At 44.1% G+C, this 25,723-nt stretch overlaps 1 protein-coding gene and 1 long non-coding RNA gene across 2 annotated transcripts; one reads left to right on the top strand and one right to left on the bottom strand.

Moving 5' to 3' along the window:
* Nucleotides 1–5,107: 5,107 nt before the first annotated feature.
* Nucleotides 5,108–12,440, bottom strand: LOC109749251 (uncharacterized). The gene is made up of 2 exons (XM_020308218.4): nt 11,693–12,440; nt 5,108–5,420 (listed from the first exon to the last, which is right to left on the bottom strand). The coding sequence occupies exon 1, from the start codon at nt 12,305–12,307 to the stop codon at nt 11,708–11,710; it is 600 nt and encodes a 199-aa protein (XP_020163807.1). The 5' UTR covers nt 12,308–12,440; the 3' UTR covers nt 5,108–5,420; nt 11,693–11,707.
* Nucleotides 12,441–12,862: 422 nt separating this feature from the next.
* On the top strand, nt 12,863–14,900 carry LOC109749249 (uncharacterized). Its single transcript, XR_002229596.4, has 5 exons — nt 12,863–13,107; nt 13,205–13,267; nt 13,408–13,525; nt 14,112–14,195; nt 14,310–14,900. It is a non-coding gene; the product is annotated as an uncharacterized lncRNA (long non-coding RNA).
* Nucleotides 14,901–25,723: the final 10,823 nt, after the last annotated feature.

The raw sequence follows: 25,723 nt of genomic DNA, 5'->3' as shown, positions 1-25,723 counted from the left end.
TTGGCTGAACTTCGACTGCCACAACTTTTCTATCTTTGGGTACCATAAAAGAAATGCTAAATGGGGTTGCAATTGCCAGAAAAGAAATCGGTCGGGTAAGTAACTCCTCACAATCTTTTTCCCCAACTGTCAGATGTTTCAAAACCCGACTATTGATTGAAGGTAGAATAATAGGAGACGCAAATAGAAATCGCTGATCTAGAATATTAAAGTATGTTTTCACAATGCAAAGATGACACGTAAATTATGGGCACGAATCTAGATAACTCGATCACAAACAAGAGCAAATAGAATACAAACAATATTAAAAACAAATGTTAGCTAGTTATCCGTGAAAACTGAAATTATATGCATCACACATTTAAGGATTAATCCAAGCACTTCAACGCATACACATTATTTTAGAGAAACTCATGGATCTCTTACTCACAATTAAAGCCTTAAAGCTTATTGTAATTTGCCTTGATCATAGAATATAATACAATTAATGTACACACTCATAAAATTTTGATACTATTTTATTTGGGCTTGGTATTCTCCTCCACTTTATTTATCTAAATTTTATTAGAATTCCTTGGATTGGTCTGAACCTTTTACTAAGAGAAAATACACCAGTGATCATAATAACAACAATAATGATAATGATAGTAATTACTACTAATTCTAACATAAGTAAACTCAATGGTTCATTTTTTTACATATACATGTGTGAGAACTTAAAACATTATCGCAATCCACATACCTTCTGACTAATATGCTGGTCTTCAACGAATATAAAATTACAAAACAATTAAGATGTTACCCGCGTGCCTGCTACTTAGTATACAATAATGAGTTTGAACTTTAAATATTGCACAATTCAGTAAATCAAGCGGTTCATATCTACTTACTCATTTGATTTTGGTATTTTCCGTGTTGAGTTCAACGTCTGGCCATAGCAGAGATGCCTTCATGAAACCACACAAATAGGTAACTTGGCTGGATCTACAGTAATCGAGAGGTTCATCATTAAGACTGCTTACCAAAGCAAAGCTCATGGAGTGCACTTCCATTTTAGAAAAGTTCGGTTGGGAAAACCTTAACGGCAGTGCGGAATCAACTAACGGTATCAAACAACCGCTTGCTTTTGCCACAAGTGAGCTTACTATAATGATATCTTGTCTTAATCATATGTTCTCTATACTACTCATCAAGTGATAGCATTAATATAATAGTAACCCAAGCTATATGTAGTGTTTAGTTTTCTATTCTCATGCAGTTCTAAAATTCTTCGAACAAAATAGACCCTTACGCTGCTACTCTTTATTCGTGTTCTCTCATAAATCCCCTCTTCTTTTTTCAAGTTTCACTAAAGTATACTGGTACATATGCAAGATACCAGAGGGCGAAATGGCTCCTGGGTGCCCGCTTTAGTACATCAATACACATGCAAAAATATGAGAGGGTAGAACGATGCAAAGTACTACCTCCCTTTTGAATTATATGAAGTTTTGGATATTTCAATATGGCCTACATACAAACCAAAATGAGGGAACAGACACACTAAAACATGTCTATATACATGGGATTCTGAAAAGAGTTAGAATATCTTATAATTTGGAACGGGGAGAGTAGAAAACAAAACAAACATATACATGTCCAAGTCTTCAACATGTGTGCGACAAATTTCTAACAAGTACTCCCTCTGTCCTAAAATATAAGAACGTTTTTCATACAAGTGTAGTATGAAAAACGTTCTTATATTTTAGGACGGAGGGTGTAGTATTTTCTTGGAAACAAATACTAAAAGTTAAAACATAGCATCTCCCTCACGTCCTGGAAGCATCGTCGTCACAGGAAAAAAAATACATCAGATTACACATGCGCACACATATATTACTAAAATGAAGCATGAAAATTCACTATAACTACCCAAGAATCGGTCCGAGATACCCTATGGATCTTTGTCGCTCACATGTAGAGGACCGATGAATACATTTAGTACTCATTTGAGGAAGTTTATCTGTAATTCCACCATGATTAGCTGTTGCTAAAGCCAAATCATCCGTGTTGTAGGCAAACCACGAGACAGCAGAGAGCCAATTCAAGGTCTACACAAGCAACAAGTGCATCACAACATCCCAAGAAATTAAACATTCCCACTTGGTGATTAACAAAGAATAGGAAGTGTACCCAAATTGTCGTTTGCTGCGGGATTATACAGGAATTTTCCTGCCTTGTATCTGGCAATGTCTTGGTCCCCCCATGTTTAATGTAATCTGCATGATGTTAGTTTATATCCACCATAATGGTTGTTTAATTATAGTGCTGTGCACTATGCTCACTGACCCATGACACTGACCTTAGCTTAACTAAATAGAACAGTTCAGTTGCCACCTATATATGTGGTACTTGAACACATCAATGCATCGGCATATAGGGAACACATTGGCTTCTAATTAATGTGTTTTTATCATAAGACAAATGCGGCGAGATTGACTAGCAAACACAAAAAATATACAGTATATCATTTTGTCACAAACAAGATGCTCTCTGATTAAGCTCATTGCTCACGAGTAGTTCCAAGTTACCTCACAATGGACTTGATCTTTCCAAAGTTTGTAGAATATATGGAGTTCACTATCTGTTATTTTCTTTCATAACTGAATATATATTGGTGAAAATGACATTTCAGAGAAAAATACAATATTCAGTAGAGGCTTGCAAGATGGATGTAATTTCTCACCAACTGCCTAGGTATCCTTGGGACGAGACTACTATGTACAGCAAAGTTTGTACAGCTAAATGTACTAGTTTAGTGACTATTTTGGCATCTATGGGTTAGATTGACTTCAAGTCTTGGCAGGAAGGATGTCAGTGTTATCTACTTTTTTAAGCTTTGAGGCAAAGTATGCTCTAGGCAGCCTAATGGCTTCTTCTAAGCCATGAATTGACAGGCAATAAAATTAAGAAATGCGCCTAAGGGTGAAGGGAGCTCCTATAGGATTGGCAAAAGAATATGCCCTGCAACTTGTTGTACCAATCTTGACCATATTTCCTGTGCCAATCAAGCTCCACTTGGCAAAACAGAAAACATTTTCGGCGTTGCGCCGATCTACCGTGTAATTTTTCCATGATGCTTCCAAGTTTCTCCTAATCTGTCCCCCCTACATCCTAGACTGCATATCTCATACTGTTATCATAACAAAGATCACATTCTTGATTCAAAGCAGCGAGCACTTACTCGCAACTGTCAGTAAACTAATCTCTTCTCGCAATTCCGACAGAATAACATGCCAAGTGTTCATACTGTCGATCGAGCGATTCTCCAATCCAGTGAGCTCTCTCTGATTTTGGGATGCTTCTTCATCAGTGATGCATCCATACATGTGGGCATGCATTAAGCAAAGTGTTTGGCGTGGCACAAGATAATTATATGGCCAAAAGGGCTGGATAGTGGAGAGGGCTTGGGAAACTATAAACTATCAAGGAGGAAAAGAAATCATGAAATAAGCTTAGGTTAGGCTCTATGTAATACAGGGGCATTTGCATCTCTGACCACTAAAGGATGGCTTAAGGCTTTTGACACCGTTCCACCTGTCGGCGCACAGTGGGTTCCTTTCCTATATTTCATTCATTCTATAAGAGCAGCAATTTTTGTGCGCCGGAATAAAGCGGCGACGCCTTTTCTCGGCGCCTTCCATGCTGTTTCTTCCAATATATGTAGTTTATGTTTTGGTTCCTAATGGCTGTGTATTTGGGCTCAGTTTTATCATGAGTAGACGACCGGGGCCCTTTGCAGTGGATGCTGATAAGCATGGGGAGGAGAGGAACAACCCATTGGATGCCGGGACACCGAATTGCAGGCCTTGCCATCTTGTTAATTGCCAGGAGTCTGGGTGTTGGATCCAACACTATCTGCACGTTCACACATTGCGCATGGTCCCCCAGCTCTCGACTCCTAACCTGTGCCTGCCAGTGCCAGGGACGTACAAACAAACCAAAATCAGTTAGCCACGTAGAGATCATTTCTCTGAACACACAAAAGCTAGTGTTAGAGGATGATCGTCTATAGATCTTTCTGCACAACCAGGCTATGCCGAGGCCTCATTTCCCCCCTGCCACCGCGCAGAGGCTGCCTTTCTGAATCCGGCCCCTACCCCTGTAGCCCGTCTCATCGCCGACGAGAGAGCACTGTTCCTGCATGTGCACGAGCAATGCATCGAGCGTGAGTGAGGCGCAGTGCAGCAGATATATATAGGGGGAGTAAAAGCCTCCCTCGGTCTAGCATAGGATCTATAGGACTGAACAGAACTCAAGCCTGGGACGGATGGATGGATGGAAATGTGCCCGCAGCATGTCTGCGTCTGCATGTGCACCGCCCCCAAGAGTTGGTTAGGTGCGAGAACTGACCTGATGGCGGAGAAACGACGCCGATTTCGCTGTGCCTCCTGTATTGGATTCTGATTCGAAGGGTCTGATCCGATCGCCGGAGACACGGCTCCCCTTTGGCAATGTGCGCCTGTCGACCCCGTTCTGGACGCCTGAGGTGACGGTGCGGAACTGGCCGGCGTAAAGCCGACGCCCGGCGTTGCCGTTTGCGTCTATCCACCCTTGCTGCATTCATTTGTGGCCTTGGCAGCAGGGCGCCATGCCGTGGACTTGTCACTGCCATCACTGCAACGGATCGGTCTGCAAAAGGGATGTGTGAAGTGGTTCAGCTTGATACCGCGCGGTGGCGCGAAGTTGTTAAAACGCAGTGCTGAACTTGCCCGTCTGTCTCAAATAACCAGGTGCAAGACAGTTCAGGTAGTATGACATTCAGGTAGTATCAGTACTCGTACTGATGAAGGGCATTGGACTTCTTCCCGCAAGGGAAAAAAAAAGGCATTGGTCCTCAACATCTGTGTACAGATCCCATCACGGTTCAACAGATTGCAACACAGCGGTATTGAAAATAAGGGAGCTCCCAGGTGAAGATTGAAGCGATTTACATGGCCAGGGCACTTGTAAAAAAACAGAGCAAAAACGAAGGGGAAAGATAGGGCTGCCAATGGCAATGACTTGAGATTCAGATGCATCTGCCTGTCCTTGCCAGAACAGTGATAAAGAAGGAGACCAATGCAGCGAAAACAAAAGAACATTTGCTTTGTATAAAAAACGAACAAACAAATTACACTGCGTGTACAGGTGTCCTCAACAACCAAACCAACAAATTCAAACATAACAAGTCCAGCAAGCTCATTTGGCTTCGCTTTTCAAAGATGTTCCATACCACAAGGGAGGTAACTATGGGTGTTGAGTGCCTTCCCTTTGCTTTGTAAATCTCTGGCAGAGTTTGGCTATGCTATGGTGATATCACCATCAGTTTTGATTAATCATGCATCAGGAGAAACAACTCTGTAAATAACCTCCATATTTTCACTTGAAAGTTGGGCAGCCTACAGAGGAAAAAAAAAAGATGAGAAAATATGGTACAATAGTATGAACATTCAGTTCAAACAAGGTTACTTTCTAAGCTTCTTAACACCTTTTGTTCAACGATATTCTTAAATCCAGAAACATTTGCATTATACTCCACATAATCAAATGGTAGTTTGATGTAATCTCCCCAAAGTCAAAATTTCGATTGTTAAAAAAAAGGGTCTAATTCTGGTAGCACCGGAGAAGGTTCAAAACAGATCAAATGAATGGTACAAAACAGATAGTGCAACACCTGGTTGCATTAGACAAAAAAAAAGGTCACTGCAATAAAGACTTCACAATTTGCATGCTGTCAAGCATAGGTGTGGAAGGGTGTGCACAATACAAGGATTGCCAAAATTGAATAAATACAAGCACAAACTGTTGCAATTTTAGTTCCGAATATCTGCATGCACATGCAAACTACCACCTGTAAGGATACAAACTCCTTATCTACACCACATATCAAATCTAGCCTTAATCAAATTTGATATGACCTGAACTTTTTATCTTTTAGTACATAACAATTCTACACAACGAGACAATTACTCTTTTTAATTAGCTAGATGACCCAATACTACACGCCACAAAATCTTTGTGCCCGATGTTGGAAACAGCTCTGGCATACCACTGACATGTGTCCCTATTTATAAAATTTCCAACACACGGTGACACAAACCAGTTCAAAAATAAAAGCAACACCTAACCTCACGTAAGGCGAGCATCTAACGGCTCTTAATATACTCTATAAAATTAAACATAAATGAATAAGTATTCGCCGCCTTGCTTATCACCTATTGAGCATTGGTATACTTGTAACGATATGATATGCATAGTTAGCAGCCATGTCTGATTTAGATATGGTCAAGTACCAAACACCAGATATGTGGTGTTAATCTTTTTTGGCCAGTGACAAAACATGAAATTCCAGGGACAGTGTTGAACCCAGGCGTCCACCAAATGAGCTATGGCCTCCTTATTTCTGGAAGCCGCATATTATATTACTAATTATGGAGTTCCCATTATAAAGAGGGGAGAAGTTTCCACCCCTGGAGTCGATCGCATGTATTCTACATGCGATGCAGGGACTAGGCGTACGTGTGGTATTAACATTATTGGGCCAGTGACAAAACATTAAATTCCATGGAGAGTATTGAACCAAGTAATCCACCAAATAAGCTATGGCTTGCTTATTTTTATTAGACGCAAACTCATTAAGAAGAGGGGAGATATTTCCACCCCCTGGACTTGATCGTATATCCTATAAATGCATGGACTAGGTATATATGTGGTATTAACATTAGTTTCCTAGTGACAAACACGAATGAGCTATGGCTTTGCTTATCAAGGGGGGTATTTCCACCCCTGGACTTGATCGTCTATCAAATACACGATATACGGACTAGTGTCAAAGCAACATATGCTATGTAGGAGACTAGGAGGTAAATATGTAGAGAGGGCAGCATGAGTTTCTAGGCCCAAAAAAGTTGGCTAAGCTATACAACTGGGAATAGGACAAACATAAGATGTCTTCAAGGTGCTCGCCCCTGTCCTCTAGATTGCTGAAAGAAAGCAGAGATCTGGACATGTGCCCCTCTAAAGTGCTGGCCCAGGAATTGGGTGAACTTAAGTGGTTTTGGTACTGTTTGTCTTTCTCAAACACACACAGCACAAGGAATAACACGTGTAGCAGTTACAATTGTTTCGGTAACAATTGAGGCTGTGAGGGTCTGTTGAGTGGCTCTGGGACACAGTAGGTAGGAGTTATATGACCATTGTGGTCAGCGTGCAAGGCTGACACACTAGGACTAAGGCAGCATATGCCAGACTAGTTCGTGTCACATTGTTTAGTTTAGATTTATTTCCAGCACAAATCGTGACAAGACATGATATGGTGCAAATAAAGTTTACTTGCATAAGAAACTCTGCACATGAGAAGCTCAATAAGATTATTAGGTAGTACACACACTATAGTTTTTTGTTTCATGCTTCGCTGAGTTTGCATAAATCGCTCTCTTTCATTTTGTTCCTCCACACACGACCCCTAGGATCCACCATCAACAAATGATATCTGCATAATTCATATGCAAATAGACGAAAGTAAAGTTGAGATGGTGCCAAGAGAATAAATGGGAACCAGAAGATTCCAATTATTCTAATTAAAAACATTCCCAAAGAAAAGCGAGGTCATGAAAAGTAAAGATTACCATGCATCTAAACTCGACTGCAAGGGAGTTCCAACCAAATCAGCTCAAGTATCTTATGTGGCCTTTGGGGGACTCTTCGGTCCTGAGAATTATCGCTGATCCAGTCAAAGTTAGGAATGGACTGCTTTGGTGTTGCAAGCATCTTATCTTTGTAGATCACATTTGCTGGCTTATATTTTCTTTCATTTCTCCTCAAAATAAGCTGCATTATATCACTAGAAGTTTTGCCCTTTAGTTGCAAACAAGGAAATCATGACCTATATATACGCATATATTACCATATTACCAGATATCATATACCAGCATCGTAAGGGTATATTTGGTTGATAGCAATCCTTATTCTTAGAATAATTTGTATGCACTTTTGAAGCATCTCGTGGGATGTTTAAGCATGAACTATTCGTTGGTTTTATCCTTTTACTTTTTTTTATTTACTCTTTACTATAGTCTATTCTTATATTATTTTTCTCTCCCCCCATGGATTCTTTGGTCGAGAACTATCTTTGATTTTATTTTATTTTACTTTATTGAATTTAAGTGGATGCAATGAAAAAACAAATTTAACTAGACTACTTACTATTAATATTGTTTCCTTCTGTGATGTAGGAGGTTTTTGTACACGTGTCTTTAGTTTCCCTTTTATTATCTCGTCCAAGAGAGAAAGTTCTTCTAATTCTACGCATCTTTCTAGAATCCTTTTCTCTAGAATATCAGTTAAGAGAGTTTCGGATTGCCTGGTACTCCACCAATTATTAATCCAAAGTTCTAACTTTATAGGTTCGGTACACTATATATTTCGTATATTAGTGGAATTTCAGTGCATCGGGTCTTTCTTAGGTCTAGATGGGAGTGAAGTAGTGAAATGGAACTAAAAAAGGGTGCCTTATTCGCATTAATTATAGCTTATTCATAGACAAAGTGGATTTGGAATTTTCTTTCCTTCCAAGGATAACTTGTATCCACAACCTAGCCGAAGTTTGGCAAAAATAGAGGTCTATGACAGGCAGGCATAGTGGTGAGAGAATGTGGTGTGACACATCTGTGCAACCATGAGCAGTATCCACATCTTTGGTAAATGTGGATACCAACCAAACATGCCGTAATTGCAAGCGTTTGAATCACCACTCAACAGAACAAGTATTTGTTTGCAACATTAATCAAGTCAACCCAACAAACATAAACATATTTAAAAAAACTGAAATACCATATCCTGTCATTGCCAGTATTTCGTCACAGAGAACTACTTGTAGTCTAACATTATATTCATATCTCAAAAGACCTGATACTACGAGGGCAGTTTTCACTTTCATCTCAACAACAGCTCCTACAACAGATCCAGTGAAGCTATCAATGGTGGCTGTCAACTCATCACTTAACTCCTTTGCATGATTCATTCGGCACTAAACTACAATAATGCCATTTTACCAGTGTTCCTTCTGCGCCAATTTGGAAGCGGTCTACAAGTTACAAATATTACTAGGGCATCCTACTCTGCACTAATGTTTCCAGTTTGGCTTGCCACTTTGTAGGAGATAAGTGCATGTACTACAGTCTCATCGCCTGCAAAACAGAACATGGAGGAGACCCACCTTGCCTAATGTGTGCTCTTAGAGACCATAACCTATTCATCTGGTGCCAGTCTCATCATGTCCAGCAATGATGATGCTATCATCTGCTATCAAAAGCTGAGATCTAGGCAGGTGTACAATAGCTTGTGGATGGACAACGTCTTCATCAAAGTACCCAGATAATGGATGGTGGATCTTCAGACTTGAGAGAAGAGCATATCTACACAAGCCAGCATCATTTTTGCTGCTGATGGCGACAGAGCAGCTGCAAGACAGACGCACTCAACAGCCCCGCATTTTAGCTCACCTAAAGCACTTGACATGATATCAAACATACACATTCACCATGATCACTGTACTGAGCGTAGGGTCTGACAGTCAAACAAAGCTTGCACGATCTGGTAATCAGGATTTTACAGAAGCTTTATACAATGATCATATTAATTTAAGTTGTTAACTATGCCATTGAACTGATAACGTTTTTAGCTCTATAAGTTTCACTGCTTATATTATTATGTTCTCGTCACATGTTGTAAGTTAGGAAAATGTTTTCGATACGGGTAACATAAATTAAATAAGTTTGATACTGAAATTGAACTACACAGCTTGTATGAAAAGGTTTCATTAAAATCAATTTTGGTATTATCAAAAATAAATATCTCAGTATATACTTGACCTAAATATATGTAGCTTCTGTATTTTGTCAGATCCTACAATCATAACCAGTCAAATAAAGAATGGTCCAATCTAGAAACCTAACCCTGGCAACTTTGAGCACAGCCTCCTCAACTACTTGATGTTCCACAAGAAGAAAGAAAACTGCATGATGTTTTCAGGAAACACAAACTGCTGAAGCAAGAGATGCAACGAATTTGTATATTTGTGTGTAACATAAGATAAAAGCCAGATCCGCCGACTTGCACACATTGTGTTGCCCGTCTTAGCATTTCATGATCATACTTTCGAAATTGGGCGTGACACAGTTTCCAGAGAATCGACTGAGCGCTGAAACCACCAGTCCCTCGCGTCCCACCCGTCCCTCCCTCCCGTCCCTCGCGTCGCCCCTAGGGCGACTCGGGGGAGTCTAGGGTTTTCCCCCGCCGCCTCCCCCCACCTCCCCACCCCCCTCGCCGCCACCGGAGACGACCGCCGGGAAAGCCCGCGCGGGCGCCGAGGAAGGTGGCGGCGGGGTCTTCGGCGCTTCTTCTTCGCGGAGGCCATCGGATCCAGCGGCGGCGGCCCCTGCTGGCGTGGCGTGCGGCGTGCCTGAGGGTTCGGCCGTGAGGACGGCGAGCCGCAGGCGTGCCAGATCTGGAGGTATTGCCTCCTTCCCTTCCATGCATCCCTTCCCAGTCCCCGATTCGGCGGTGTGTTCTGGTGGAGCAGATCGGTGTCCGGGGGAAACCTTGGCCGCCTTGGCTGGCCGGCAGCGGCGACGCCGCTTTTTGGTGCCGCTTTCCTCCTTTGGGGCGCTGCTGAGGGCACCATCTCTCCACTCCGACCCATGTCCGGGTGAAAGCCCAAGATCCGATGCGGATCGGGCGTCGGCGGCGCCCCGTGCACCGTAACCTTCCTGGAGGCGACGCCAAGGACATTGGGATCGGATGGAAGGGTCTGCAGGTGAGGGGTGGGGGTGTGCTGCCTCCCTTTCGGTGGAGCGGTGTTTCGTTCTACATATTCTTGGCGGCGGCTCTTGGCGGCATGGAGCAGCGGAGGCTTGGCGTCAGATGTGTGGTGACGGACACGCGCAGGAGGTCGACGCTGTTTGGCGTCGTGGTGGCGTCGGCGGCAGCGAGACCGGGCAAGGCCGATGCAACAGTACAGCTCTGAAGATGGATATGTGGCGGGTGGCTGTGGCGGCCTCAAACCCGGCAGGCGTCCTGGTTGAGGAGCACGCCGGACTGGTGGGTGCCCATACCCGGCAGGCGTCCTGGTTGGGACCTCAGGTCTTAGATGTTAGGTTTGGCTGCAAGGTCTGTTTGGTATTAGGCCCAGACCATCAGCGCCCCTTCATCAGTTAGATAGGAGTAGCGACAGAGGTTGCGAAGATGGTGGCTTTGGTCTTACTGTTGTACGACTTTGTAAGGTCTTGTGTTAATAATTAATAAATTGGCCGTATGCATCGTCCAGATGCAAAGGCCGGGGGTATTCCTCCTTTTCTAAAAAAAAATGATCATACTTGCAGGCATCTCAGAATATCTGTAACTGTGCCCAGATCCTCCAATGCAACTGACACAAACTTCATGAATTCAGAACCCCACCCTCCCACCCTCAACGGCTCAACACACACTTGGCCTCTCCCTTTAGTAGAAGAGATTCAGGCCATAGTTTTGCTCAGCCTTTATGAACCCAATTCACAACCATTATTTGTTCACACTAACCCACTGTGTTTCTAACCATGGCTCTGGTTCTACAGTCTACACTCTCCACATTGGAACCAATAAAGCGAGAGATAAATGATGTGCACGTCTATACCTTTTTTTAATCTATTTACCGGCCAATGCAGCTGAAACCCCTGCACACGGCGAGCCAGGCCGCGAAGAGTACACCGAGGAGCACGAGATCCACGAGGACGATCAGCCAGAGCTGGCGCCTCCACGCCCGCCCGGCGCCACTGCGAGCTCCATGCTCCCGCTTGGGCGTCCCCCGCGCGAGCTCGGCCTCCCTCCGCGTCGCCTCCTCCGCCTCGGCCTCAGCGGCGGCGACGTCAGCAGCCTCGCGCGCGAGCGCCTCCTCGTTGGGGAACGGCAGGCGGAGCGCCAGCCGCGCCATCTCTTCGCGCATCCTGAACTCGGGGAGGCATCGCAGGCGGCGGAGGAAGAGCAGGAGGTGGGACGCCGGGAGCTGCGGCGCGAGAGAGACCGCGGCGAGCGCGAGCGGCGGAGCGAGGAGAAGCGCGTGCGCCCGCCCCGCCGTGGAGTGGGTGACGTAGCGGTGGTGCGGAGGCGCCGAGGCAGCGAGCGCGGCGGCGAGCGCCGGCAGGTCGCCGGTGCCGGCGCCTCCGGCGTCCGGGTCGTGGGCGAGCTCGGCGACGAGGGCGCTGTCGCGGAAGGCGCACGCGTAGAGCAGCGGGTGCGAGGCCGGGAGCATCCGAGGCAGCTAGGCGGCGCGAGAGATTTCTCAGGGATTTGGATTCGCCGGGAGGCTGGGCGAAGGGGGGACTGCACAAGGACAGGAGGTGGAAGAAGCCAGACTGGAGCGTTGTTTGATTTGAGTTTTGTGGAATGGGTACTAAAATTCTTTTGAATGCTTCTTCCACCTGGATATCTAAAATGGTGTTTTTGGATTTGTCTACGGATCGGACGTCCTCACCCTCTCGTCTCTCGGGTCTCATCTATAATATCTAAATAATTTATTCTCATTATTTGATTTCTCTGCTCTCTCGTGCTTTCACGTTATCTTAATTTTTTACCGTTTGATTGACCATATATGTGGCTAAGATCTGCGGCAAGAGTGAACCCGTGTCCGCTTGACGGCCCTCCCGTTCGCTCCTCCTTCCTGGACCCCGCAGAAGCGGAAGCGAACTTTTCTCCAACTGAAACATTAGAGACAGAACCCCTAAACATAATCCGGTCACCCGACACCCACCCCAACCATCTCTCTCTTTCTCTCTATCTATCTCTTTCTCTCTCTCTCTCCCTCTCTCTTCCGCAATCGACGCAAGCCCCACACAGCGATGGACGCAACTAAACCCAACCTCCTCTAGGGTTTGTGGCCGCCAATGAGAAAGAACCGGCGGCTACGGCGGCGATGGCGACTTGCGGGGCAAGGCCAGGATTGCAAGACCATTGATCTGGAGGACGTGTGAAACTTCATGCACATGGGCATCAACATCCTTGAGGACAAGCTAGAGCCGCACTTGAACTCCGAGGACTCGTAATGCTCTACACGTAAGTCGCCTCCGCCTGGCCATGCCTAGGCTAGGTCTGATTCTATCTGATCTGGTGCTGATCTTGGTGCCTCCTGTTTGTCTTTTTTATTGCGCAGTTGGTTATACAACATGTGTACGCAGAACCACCCTCACGACTACTCGCAGTAGCTCGGGCGACGGTGAGCTGATTCACCTGCTCCCCTAATGCGTAGATGTCATTTTGTGTGTTCAGATTATTTATCCCCTGTTTTGTATGTGTGTCTGTCAGTTCTCTGATGCAACGAATCTGATTATCTGTTTGGTTTCGATGGTCCTACAGTTTAAGTTTTGCATCGACAAGACAGGATTTTTGCAAGACAATTAACTGATGCACTTCCAGGCACAACAATTTGTAAATCTCTGAATTTAAGAAGGCCACCAACATCTTGCTCGACTTGGTAAGTCACACGTAATTTTTGAAATTAACTTCAGACTTTCTGCTAAGAAAAGGAGCAGCTTTGAAATGCTTCTCTTATTTGGGAACTGTACTAGTGGTTGCTAACAAACGACAAGAACAATCCTCCACACCTCTTGCACTAGATTTATTGCAAAAGTGTATGACAAACAACAAATAGTTTGATCTTGAATCTTAATTTCAAATCTTTAGATTTTGCAGGTTGGACCATCCAAGGTATGCCATGTATCTGAACTTAGCTAGCCCAGTTTGTTGTGGAAAGTTGTAACCTGACTGAAACTCTTTAGATTCTTGGATGAAGGTCAAACCTAAAAAATCATATTTGCCCCAGCTTCATCATCCAACTAACCTAGATACATTTTAACCGTCATGGTCATGTTCACATAAATACCTACAGATTAGTAATTCAGGAATGGTAGTACAATCGTAGTTCAGCTTAAAACAATCATTACAAACTCATTAATTAATGGGCATATGAGGAGACACATGATGGACTTCAGAATACCATTCTTGATATGAATCTTGCCATCTAATCCTTATGTAGCACCTCCATGTATTCTCCTATGCAGGTGGACCTGCTTATGCCACTTCTCCCTTATCTACCTTGATGGTCGATCCGGTCGTCGGTGTCTCCAGTTCCCCCATGTGGCATGGTAACTGAGATGTGCAATGTTGAGCCAGGAACCATGGATGCGGTCTCATATGTGGATGGCCTCTTTTACTTTTCTTTAGTATGTATGATGCTGACTTACTATCCTATTTTCCAGGTTGAAGGTATTCATGATGGCCTATTCAAAGTTACATTGGACAGATACCGAGTTGCTGATGGAATATGTTTTTCTTTCGTACGGCTTTTCATTTGTGCTATATTGTTAACCGTTAGTTTGCAATGGCATTTCGTTTGTTTTAAGACTTGCAAGTAAGTGATTACTACTGGTTTTGCTACATTGGTACATTTTAAGATCAGTTAAACAAGATGATCTTTCTCTACAAGTTTCCGTGTATGTGGCAACAATATTTTTTGTCTCCTATAGTTATTTTTGTTCTAAAAGATAGTTAATGATTTATTTGTACTTTTTTCTTTTGAGAATCACTTGCACTTTGATGATATTCCAGAAATAAGTATAGTTGTTCAGCGCAGGGAACAAGATAATCGCACATACATGGATCCTACATCTAAATTTATTCCTTTTTCATTCGTCTATATCTATGTTGATTCTGATGCAATATTTTCATGTATATAAAAGGCAAGTGTTATCATTGAAAGTCTTCTTCGTTTCAAATGTTTTGTATTAACACTATTGTTACTACTAGATCCAAGCAATGCTTTTGTATGCACAACATTTAAAAGATATGTTTCCCCACAAAAGGGAAATATTTTGATGCACATGCAAGTCACTATTTTCTTTACGCGGTTTATTTCTCCACATTATAAATTTTAGCCAAAAATATCCCGCAGCAACGCGCGAGGAATCATCTAGTTTGACCTACGCAGTAGCCTTGTCTCACTTTCCTCTCTTTTTTTCCTATTAAGAGCTTTCTCGGCATCTCTCCTTGGTCTCAAACTTCTCAACTCCTCAGCAAGTAGCCAACTTCTACGAGAAGTTCGTCGAGCTTTTGGGAGCATAACTTGTTTCTTCGAACGATTTTCAACTAGCTCTAGCACATAGCGGGTCGAGCTCACCTTGAGGAAGGGAAGGATGAGCCATTAGGAGAGCTTGGGGAGAGTGTGGTGATGGAGCTCGATGGGGTGTGGTCGGCATAGGACGAGGTTCGCGTGCATGTGGCAACGAGGAAGGGAGAGAGAGAGAGAGAGAGAGGGGGGGGGTCAGCTAGGCGACGGTGTCCTTGCGTTAGCGTAGGGGCGGTCGGGAGAGTCTCTGTTGTTCAGGTAGGGTTTGTGCAGTGAACCGGGAAAAAGGCCAGGGAGAGAGAATATCTCGAGAGATGGAAGAGATAGTGAACCGATATGCGTCACTTGCTGGTGACATGCTTCATGTATTTTCTCAAACTCATCAAAAGATATATTCACAGGTCTGGCTTGGCTAGCCTTCCCAACTGCTATTATTTTAACTATAACCCATGGTAGCTTTTTGGAGTTAGCTCCACAAAGTTAGGGCGTTCGGTCTGGCTCCGCCCGCAGAGTCGACGGGGCACGGTGTCGGAGCATTGTCAAACCTGCCCTAAAGACGTAGGGAATTGTTGATCTTCTCCATTTCTTGCTCCACCCCCCTTGCCCTTGGTGCACTTTGAATGGCTCCTTCATTGCTTGCCCTCTTCATCCATTGTTCGTTATCACTTATAATACCTTGGTACATGACACACAACCTCTTTCAACCTGATGTTTCTCTACCTATCATGTTCGTTGATCATAGATGCTAAACAGTTGCATAACCAAAAACACGACACCTTGCTACCCTCGTCATTCTCGAACTACCTCTATCGTCATTTTATCGTTGCCCCCTGGAAGACCATGGGGAGCACATGTGAGCCCTGATCCCAAACTTTGATCTCAGCAGTATTGTCGAGGCTTGCAAACGCCACCCCATTTGCGCCTCATCGGCGGGCTCGAGAGGAGGTAGTAGTAAATGAACTTGGACTTGCAAAAAATAAAAGCATGAGAGAGAATGAGAAGCTCATCCACCATCATTTTTTCTCTTGATCCAATGGTGTGCCATGCATGTGATGTGTGGATTTTGTAAGTTACTAAAATTGTGTGCTTGTGTAAGGTGTTTGTGGAAAGCTTTTCTAATATAATACGTATGGATGATAAGCGACACATAATAATAATAATAATAATAATAATAATAATAATAATAATAACAATAATAATAATAATAATAATACCACTAGAGTAGTATAGTGATTGTATGTTAAATTACTGAGTGTGGGAAACACAAAAAGGAGTTACCTAACAAGTCATAAACTACATTCCTAAAATCCTTGTCAAAGAAAAAAAAATTACATTCCTAAGATCCTTTTAGTATATGCAACATGGATTATGTTTGAAGTAATAATTGATGCATTATACACTGACATAGGTAACTTTATCATATTTAGTAAGTGGGTTGCCATGAAATAAAATTTAACTATGTAACCCTTTTATGATCGATAATTCAATTTGGTGCCCGAGCTCATCTACACCTAGTGAGCAATAATATTAAAGAAAGCAAAAAAAATAAAAAATATCCGTTTTTTGTGGTGCAAGATCCCCAAATGCGTGATCTTCGTGCAAATTTTCGGAATGCTTGGGCATTCGAGGAGCTCGTGGCAAAAATTGTAAAATCACGTGTGAATAGTGTTGTTTTTCAAAATTTTCTTAGACACCCACATTTTTTTTCACGAGCTCCACGAATGTCCAAACTTCACCAAATTTTGCAGCCATAACTCGAGTGAGTATCTTGCACCACAAAGAAATTCTTTTTTTAAGTTTTTTGCTATTTAAAATGAATTTACTGTTCACATCTGCGTCTATGCCCGGGTGCAGAATAGCCGCATCCGTTAATCTAACTACTTGTGTGGGCTCCCTCGAAAAAAGTTAAAAAATTTATAGATCATTTGTATGTTATTCTGGGGGTATGTTTTTATCGCTTTGAAACTACATGTGAGCTTATCAAGTTTTTTTTGGAGCTATTAGCCTATTTGAGATTGTGTGCAGTATTTCTCAAAGAGAGAGAGAGAGAGAGAGAGATTGTGTGCACATATCCTCTTTTTTTTTACTAGCTTTTGGGTAACCACACTTATCGTCGAGATTCTGTGCACGTCACATGATGAAAATTGGGGGATAATGTGCTCCCTCGTACCTAAAACTATATCTATGGCAGCAAGTACATAAGTACATGGAGGCTGCGTTGGACCCGGACACTACATGCAGCATGTCGGCTCCTACAAGTCCACTAATATTTAAGCTCGTTTTAAGTTTCATGTGGCCATGTGAGAACCGTTGGAGCTTGGATCTCAACGCTCAGCGCCGCTTGCCAGTTAAGCTTGTCCAAGATTAGATTCTCTTGAACAACTAGATTTGTTTTTGTATTCCATTTCCCGTTAAAACACAACACTTTGAGACCCGTTGTACTTGAAATGTTGAGAGACCCCTTGGGTGGATTAGCGAGCGGCTCGACTCATTAGGTCACTAAAAGGGTGTTTGTTTCCAGGGACTTATTGGTTTAGGGACTTAAAAAAATCCCTATAAGTCCCATCTAAACCAAATAGGAGGGACTTATAGGGACTTAAAGTGGTGATTTGGGACTTATCAAAAAAGACTCTCAGGGAGGAACTTATAGGGACTTATAGTGGTGATTTGGGTCTTTTAGCATGTCATTTAATAACCTCTAGCCCATGATAAATCCTGTAAACAAACAGATAGGGACTCGGGACTTATAAGTTGGGACTTAAAAAAGTCCTAGGACTTATGAAACAAACAGGGCCTAAGACTTGGACAGTTAAGGTTTTTTTTTAACGGTCACGGGGGAAAGCTTCCCCACCTGGATATATTATCACTTAACCGACATAGTTGTTAAAAGAGAATCAAGCCTAGATGAGAGGTAGCTTAACCAGGATCTTTTTTTTGCGAGGATAACTTCAACTGTCAAGGTAATACAAAGAACATCAGAAGTAAAAAAATACAACTAGGTCCGTAGACCACCTAGCGACGACTACTAGCATTCGAGCGAGTCGAAGGCGCGCCGTCATCTTCGCCCTTCCCTTATCGGAGCCGGGCAAACCTTGTTGTGGTAGACAATCAGAAAGTCATCGTCCTAAGGCCCCATAGGACCAGCGCGCCAGAACAACAACCGTCGCCGATGAAGAGAAGTGTAGATCGGAAAGATCCAACCTGTAGACACACGAACATAGACGAACGAAGACAAGATCCACGTGGATCCATCAAAGACAAATGCCAACCGAATCCCGCGAGATCCGCCAGAGACAAACCTCCACATACCCTCCGACGATGCTAGAAACACCATCGGGATGGGGACAAAGCGGGGAGAACCTTATTTCATCTTCAGAGAGCCGCCGCCGCCGTCTCGCCTCTCTGAGCAAGATACAAACCCTAACAAAACTCAAAAGAGTATGAAAAAACGAAGCCCTCACGTCGGCAAGGGCCGGGATCCATCATGCCTCCATGACCCTAAGACCACAGGAAACAAGACCACAGGAGACGAGGTAGTCTAACTTAACCAGGATCTGGCAGCATCTCTGAGCACAATGTCCCTGAATCTAAAGACCCACATCGAGAGATTAAAGATAATGTTTCGTGTAGTGATACTTGCACTTGGTGCTCATCTCGGAAGATAAGTGCATTGCGTGAGTCCATTAAGGTTGTTTTCCTTAACGAGCTCAAAGACAAGCTCAGTTCATTAAAAGCTCATGAACGCTCGTCACACCTGTTAAGGGTACAAGATCACTTCGTGTAGGAGAAACTAGCAATTACCTGATTAATTTAATTCATAAAGAAGTTATGATGATAGTAGTAGAAGTATTAATTCCATACTAATATCTAAACATGTTAACATGTACTAAGCATGAGCATGAACATCCATGATAAAAGCAACTACACCTAGCACATAAACTAGGAAATATGGGATGAACATGCCATACTCTCAAGTCGGAAAGGTAAACGTTGCGGCGACAGTAACAAAGGTGCCAGCAGACTTTTTCATTGCGTCATCAACCATGGCGATGTTCTCGAGGTTGAGAACGTAGTCGAAGTAGAGGACAAAGACGAACAACTATGAGTAGTCGCGGCGTGACACTCCCAAGAAGCTAATTGCTCTTCTCCTGGTGCAATATCATAGATGGTGGGGTTTTAGAGGCATGCACCCCCGTAGAACTGTGCACGCGGTTAATGGGATAGGTGATGGTGTCCTGGATTAGGGGGTACTCACCATGTCGGCCTGCCATTCATGTGTCGGGCCGAGGACCTACAAACAACTTATGAATGGGTCATGTTTACCATGGCCCTTGGCATACTCCAGATGGAATCTTTCAAAGACTTGGCGCACACTTCAAGTCATATTCAAATATTCGGCATGTCTATCTCTAGATCCAACCGACCATGTGTAACCTAGGTACACCCCAGTCCCTATATAAGCCAGGGGGTTTAGTCCATAGAGGCAAAACTTTTAGACTCGTTTATACGATCTCGATGTAGATCAACCTGTACTTTGTACCCCATCCACAATCAATACAATACAAGCAGGACGTAGGGTTTTACCTATTCGATAGGGCCCAAACCAGGGTAAACACCGTGTCTCTCTACTTCCTGTTACCATCTATCCGAGATACCAACTCGGGGCTGTTGGGGAACGTAGCATGCAATTTCAAAAAAATTCCTACGCTCACGCAAGATCTATCTAGGAGATGCATAACAACGAGAGGGGAAGAGTGTGTCCACGTACCCTCGTAGACCGAAAGCGGAAGAGTTAGTTTAACACGGTTGATGTAGTCGAACGTCTTCTCGATTCAACCGATCAAGTATCGAACGTACGGCACCTCCGAGTTCTGCACACGTTCAGCTCGATGATGTCCCTCGAACTCTTGATCCAGCAATGTGTCGAGGGAGAGTTTCGTCAGCACGACGGCGTGTTGACGGTGATGGTGAAGTGATCCGCGTAGGGCTTCGCCTAAGCACTACGACAATATGACCGGAGGAGTAAATGGTGGAGGAGGGCACCGCACACGGCTAAGAACAATTGATGTGTCTTAGAGGTGCCCCCCGCCCCCGTATATAAAGAGGGAGAGGGAAGGAGGCCAGCCTAGGGGTGCGCCAAGTGGGAGGAGTCCCACTTGGGCTCCTAGTCCAATTCGTCCCCCCTTTCCTTTTACCGGAAAGGGAAAGGGGAAGGAGAGGGAGGAGGAAAAGGAAAGGGGGGCTGCGCTCCCTCCCCTAGTCCAATTCGGACTCCTCCCTTGGGGGGGGGGGCGTGCCACCCCTTGTGGGCTGGCATGCCTCCCTCCAATGGCCCATATGGCCCATATCTTCCCCCAGGGGGTTCCGGTAACCCCCCCGTACTCCGATATGTACCGGATACATTCCGAAACACTTCCGGTGTCCGAATACTATCGCCCAATATATCAATCTTTACCTCTCGACCATTTCGCGACTCCTCGACATGTCCATGATATCATCCGAGACTCCGAACAATCTTCGGTCACCAAAACACATAACTCATAATACAAATCGTCATCGAACGTTAAGCGTGCAGACCCTACTGGTTCGAGAACTATGTAGACATGACCGAGACACATCTCCGGACAATAACCAACAGCGGAACCTGGATGCTCATATTGGTTCCTACATATTCTACGAAGATCTTTATCGGTCAAATCGCAATGACAATATACGTCATTCCCTTTGTCATCGGTATGTTACTTGCCCAAGATTCGATCATCGGTATCTTCATACCTAGTTCAATCTCGTTACTGGCAAGTCTCTTTACTCGTTCCGTAATACAACATCCCACAACTAACTCATTAGTCTTGCTTGCAAGGCTTATCATGATGTGTATTACCGAGAGGGCCTAGAGATATCTCTCCGATACTCGGAGTGACAAATCCTAATCTCGATCTATGCCAACCCAACAAATACCTTCGGAGATACCTGTAGAGCATCTTTATGATCACCCAGTTACGTTGTGACGTTTGATAGCACACAAGGTATTCCTCCGGTATTCGGGAGTTGCACAATCTCATAGTCAAAGGAATATGTATAAGTCATGAAGAAAGCAATAACAATAAAAATTAACGATCATTATGCTAAGCTAACGGATGGGTCTTGTCCATCACATCATTCTCCTAATGGAATGATGTGATCCCGTTCATCAAATGACAACACATGTCTGTGGTTAGGAAACTTAACCATCTTTGATTAACGAGCTAGTCTAGTAGAGGCATACTAGGGACACTATGTTTTGTCTATGTATTCACACATGTATCAAGTTTCCGGTTAATACAATTCTAGCATGAATAATAAACATCTATCATGATATAAGGAAATATAAATAACAACTTTACTATTGCCTCTAGGGCATATTTCCTTCAATCTCCCACTTGCACTAGACTCAATAATCTAGATTACATTGTAATGATTCTAACACCCATGGAGTCTTGGTGCTGATCATGTTTTGCTCGTGGAAGAGGCTTAGTCAACGGGTCTGCAACATTCGGATCCGTATGTATTTTGCAAATCTCTATGTCTCCCTCCTTGACTTGATAACGGATGGAGTTGAAGCATCTCTTGATGTGTTTTGTTCTCTTGTGAAATCTGGATTCCTTCGCTAAGGCAATTGCTCCAGTATTGTCACAAAAGATTTTCATTGGACCCGATGCACTAGGTATTACACCTAGATCGGATATGAACTCCTTCATCCAGACTCCTTCATTTGTTGCTTCCGAAGCAGCTATGTACTCTGCTTCACACGTAGATCCCGCCACAACGCTTTGCTTGGAACTGCACCAACCGACAGCTCCACCATTCAATATAAATATGTATCCGGTTTGCGACTTAGAGCCATCCGGATCAGTGTCAAAGCTAGCATCGACGTAACCATTTACGACGAGCTCTTTGTCACCCCATAAACGAGAAACATATCCTTAGTCCTTTCCAGGTACTTCAGGATGTTCTTGACTGTTGTCCAGTGATCCACTCCTGGATTACTTTGGTACCTCCCCGCTAAACTTATAACAAGGCACACATCAGGTCTGGTACACAACATTGCATACATGATAGAACCTATGGCTGAGGCATAGGGAATGACTTTCATTTTCTCTCTATCTTCTGCAGTGGTCGGGCATTGAATCTGACTCAACTTCACACCTTGTAACACAGGCAAGAACCCTTTCTTTGACTGATCCATTTTGAACTTCTTCAAAACTTTATCAAGGTATGTGCTTTGTGAAAGTCCAATTAAGCGTCTTGATCTATCTCTATAGATCTTGATGCCTAATATATAAGTAGCTTCACCGAGGTCTTTCATTGACAAACTCTTATTCAAGTATCCTTTTATGCTATCCAGAAATTCTATATCATTTCCAATCAACAATATGTCATCCACATATAATATTAGAAATGCTACAGAGCTCCCATTCACTTTCTTGTAAATACAGGCTTCTCCAAAAGTCTGTATAAAACCATATGCTTTGATCACTTCATCAAAGCGTATATTCCAACTCCGAGATGCTTGCACCAGTCCATAAATGGATCGCTGGAGCTTACACACTTTGTTAGTACCTTTAGGATCGACAAAACCTTCTGGTTGCATCATATACAACTATTCTTTAAGAAATCCATTAAGGAATGCAGTTTTGACATCCATTTGCCAGATCTCATAATCATAAAATGCGGCAATGCTAACATGATTCGGACAGACTTAAGCATCACTACGGGTGAGAAGGTCTCATCATAGTCAACTCCTTGAACTTGTTGAAAACCTTTCGTAACAAGTCGAGCTTTGTAGACAGTAACATTACCATCAATGTCAGTCTTATTCTTGATAATCCATTTATTATCTATGGCTTGCCGATCATCGGGCAAATCAACCAAAGTCCATACTTTGTTCTCATACATGGATCCCATCTCAGATTTCATGGCCTCAAGCCATTTTGCAGAATCTGGGCTCATCATCGCTTCCTCATAGTTCGTAGGTTCGTCATGGTCTAGTAACATGACTTCCAGAATAGGATTACCGTACCACTCAGGTGCGGAACGTACTCTGGTTGACCTACGAGGTTCGGTAGTAACTTGATCTGAAGTTTTATGATCATCATCATTAGCTTCCTCACTAATTGGTGTAGGCATCACGGGAACGGTTTTCTGTGATGAGCTACTTTCCAATTCAAGAGAAGGTACAATTACCTCATCAAGTTCTACTTTCCTCCCACTCACTTCTTTTGAGAGAAACTCCTTCTCTAGAAAGGATCCATTCTTAGCAACGAATATCTTGCCTCCGGATCTGTGATAGAAGGTGTACTGATACGTCCATTTTGCATCATGTTTTCCTACTCCTATTTATGATGTTTTTATCCATAATAATGCTTTTTGGAGTAATTCTAATGCCTTTTCTCTCATAATATGCAAGGAATACACAAAGAGGGAGAATTTCGGCAGCTAAAAATCTGGACCTGGAAAAGCTACGCCATGCCACCTATTCTGCACAACTCCAAACAAGCTGAAACTTCACAGAGATATTTTATCAAATATATGATGAATATTGGAGCAACTAACTACCAAAGGGGGCCCACCAGGTGGGCACAACCCACCTGGACGCGCCAGGGAGCCCAGGTGCGCCCTGGTGGGCTGTGCTCACCCAGGCCCACCTCCGGTGCCCATCTTCTGGTATATAGGTCATTTTGACCTAGAAAAAAATAGGGAGAGGACTTTCGGGACGGAGCACCACCGTCTCGAGGTGGAACTTGGGCAGGAGCACTTTTGCCCTCCGGCGGAGCGATTCCGCCGGGGGAACTTCCCTCCTAGAGGGGGAAATCATCGTCATCATCATCACCAACAACTCTCCCATCTTGGGGAGGGCTATCTCCATCAACATCTGCAACAACACCATCTCATCTCAAACCCTAATTCATCTCTTGTGTTCAATCTTGTTACCGGAACTATAGATTGGTGCTTGTGGGTGACTAGTAGTGTTGATTACATCTTGTAGTTGATTACTATATGGTTTATTTGGTGGAAGATTATATGTTAAGATCCAATATGCTATTTAATACCCCTCTAATATTGAGAATGATTATCATTTGTGAGTAGTTACTTTTGTTCTTGAGGTCATGGGAGAAATCATGTTGCAAGTAATCATGTGAACTTGATATGTGTTCGATATTTTGATAGTATGTATGTTGTGATTCCCTTAGTGGTGTCATGTGAACGTCGAATACATGACACTTCACCATATTTGGGCCTAAGGGAATGCATTGTGGAGTAGGAATTCGATGATGGGTTGTGTTGGGGATATGACTATCGGATATGACCCGCCCAGGAGGGGCCGGGTTATCCTAATGGCGGTTCATCTAAATGAAGCCCAAGAGTATATTGAAGATGGCGGTTCACAAGACAGGCTTGTTAAAGGGCCCAAACCCAAAGGCGGCTTAAGGCCCGTAAGTGTAAACCACCATGTATATGTAAACTTGTATTGTAAGGCATGTAAGATAAGTCACCAAGCCGGACACGTTTGTATGAGCCGGCCGGGACTCTGTAGGCTGCAGGGTGTCAACCCATGTATATAAGGGGACGACCCCGCAGCGGTTTAGGGCGAGAAAACAACAGATCGAAAGCCAGGCAAAGCGTATTCGCTCCCTGGTAATCGAAACCCTAGCAATACCACCTCAAACTGGATTAGGCCTTTACCTTCACTACAAGGGGCCAAACCAGTATAAACTCCTCGTGTCCTTTGTCCCGGTTAACCCCTTTAAGCTAACCTCGTCGCCATGGCTCCACAACTAAGTCCTTCCACTAGGACATCTGCCGTGACAATTCCACGACAGTTGGTGCCCACCGTGGGGCCTGCGCATGGTCATTTTGAGTTCTTGAAGAGGGATCAAGGGACACGCTGTGGGCCGGATGACTAAGAGTCGTCGCGGAAAGCTCTACATCGACGATGCAGGCTGGGGCACCGAGTCCGGCTCAATTGAGTACGGGTACCGGGTCCCCTTCGGCGGAATCCATGTCTTCATCGGCAAGATCGACGAACCGGGCCCTGAGCCGGACATCTGCACGGACATCATCGAGACGGCTCAGCGTGCACGACCCGCCCGGGTTCAACCCGCCGTGAAGCGTGCCTTTGTTGGATTGATCCACGGGGCTGAATTGGAAGGCTCTGTGTCTGGTGGTGAGACGACCATCTACTCTGATGGTGAGTCGTCCACGGGCGAGACCAACTTAATGTATCAACTGCAAGATGGATGGCTTGGGGGCTGTTCCAATGGCGACGGTATTCCGGACCCCCATGAGCCGCCAAACAGAGTGGCGATCTTCATGGCTGGCACCCAGCCGGTTCTCGGCTCGACAGCCGCCGCGGCCATGACTTCCAGTGCAGCGGCGGTGACGGCAGCAGGTGCTGGCGGTTCAACGCGCCCGCCGGCTCAAGTTTTGACGGATCTGTTGGAAGCTCTAGCGACTCTGATGGAGGTGGATGTAACCCCAGACAACCAGGAGCAGAATAAGGCAGAAGTG

Source organism: Aegilops tauschii, chromosome 3 (genome assembly GCF_002575655.3).
Source record: "Aegilops tauschii subsp. strangulata cultivar AL8/78 chromosome 3, Aet v6.0, whole genome shotgun sequence".
NCBI lineage: Eukaryota > Viridiplantae > Streptophyta > Magnoliopsida > Poales > Poaceae > Aegilops > Aegilops tauschii.
This window is presented reverse-complemented; position numbering and strand designations above follow the sequence as displayed.

What these genes read in the sequence shown, in the direction of transcription:
- LOC109749251 (XM_020308218.4), bottom strand. Translation starts at nt 12,307, where the DNA reads ATGCTCCCGGCCTCGCACCCGCTGCTCTACGCGTGCGCCTTCCGCGAC.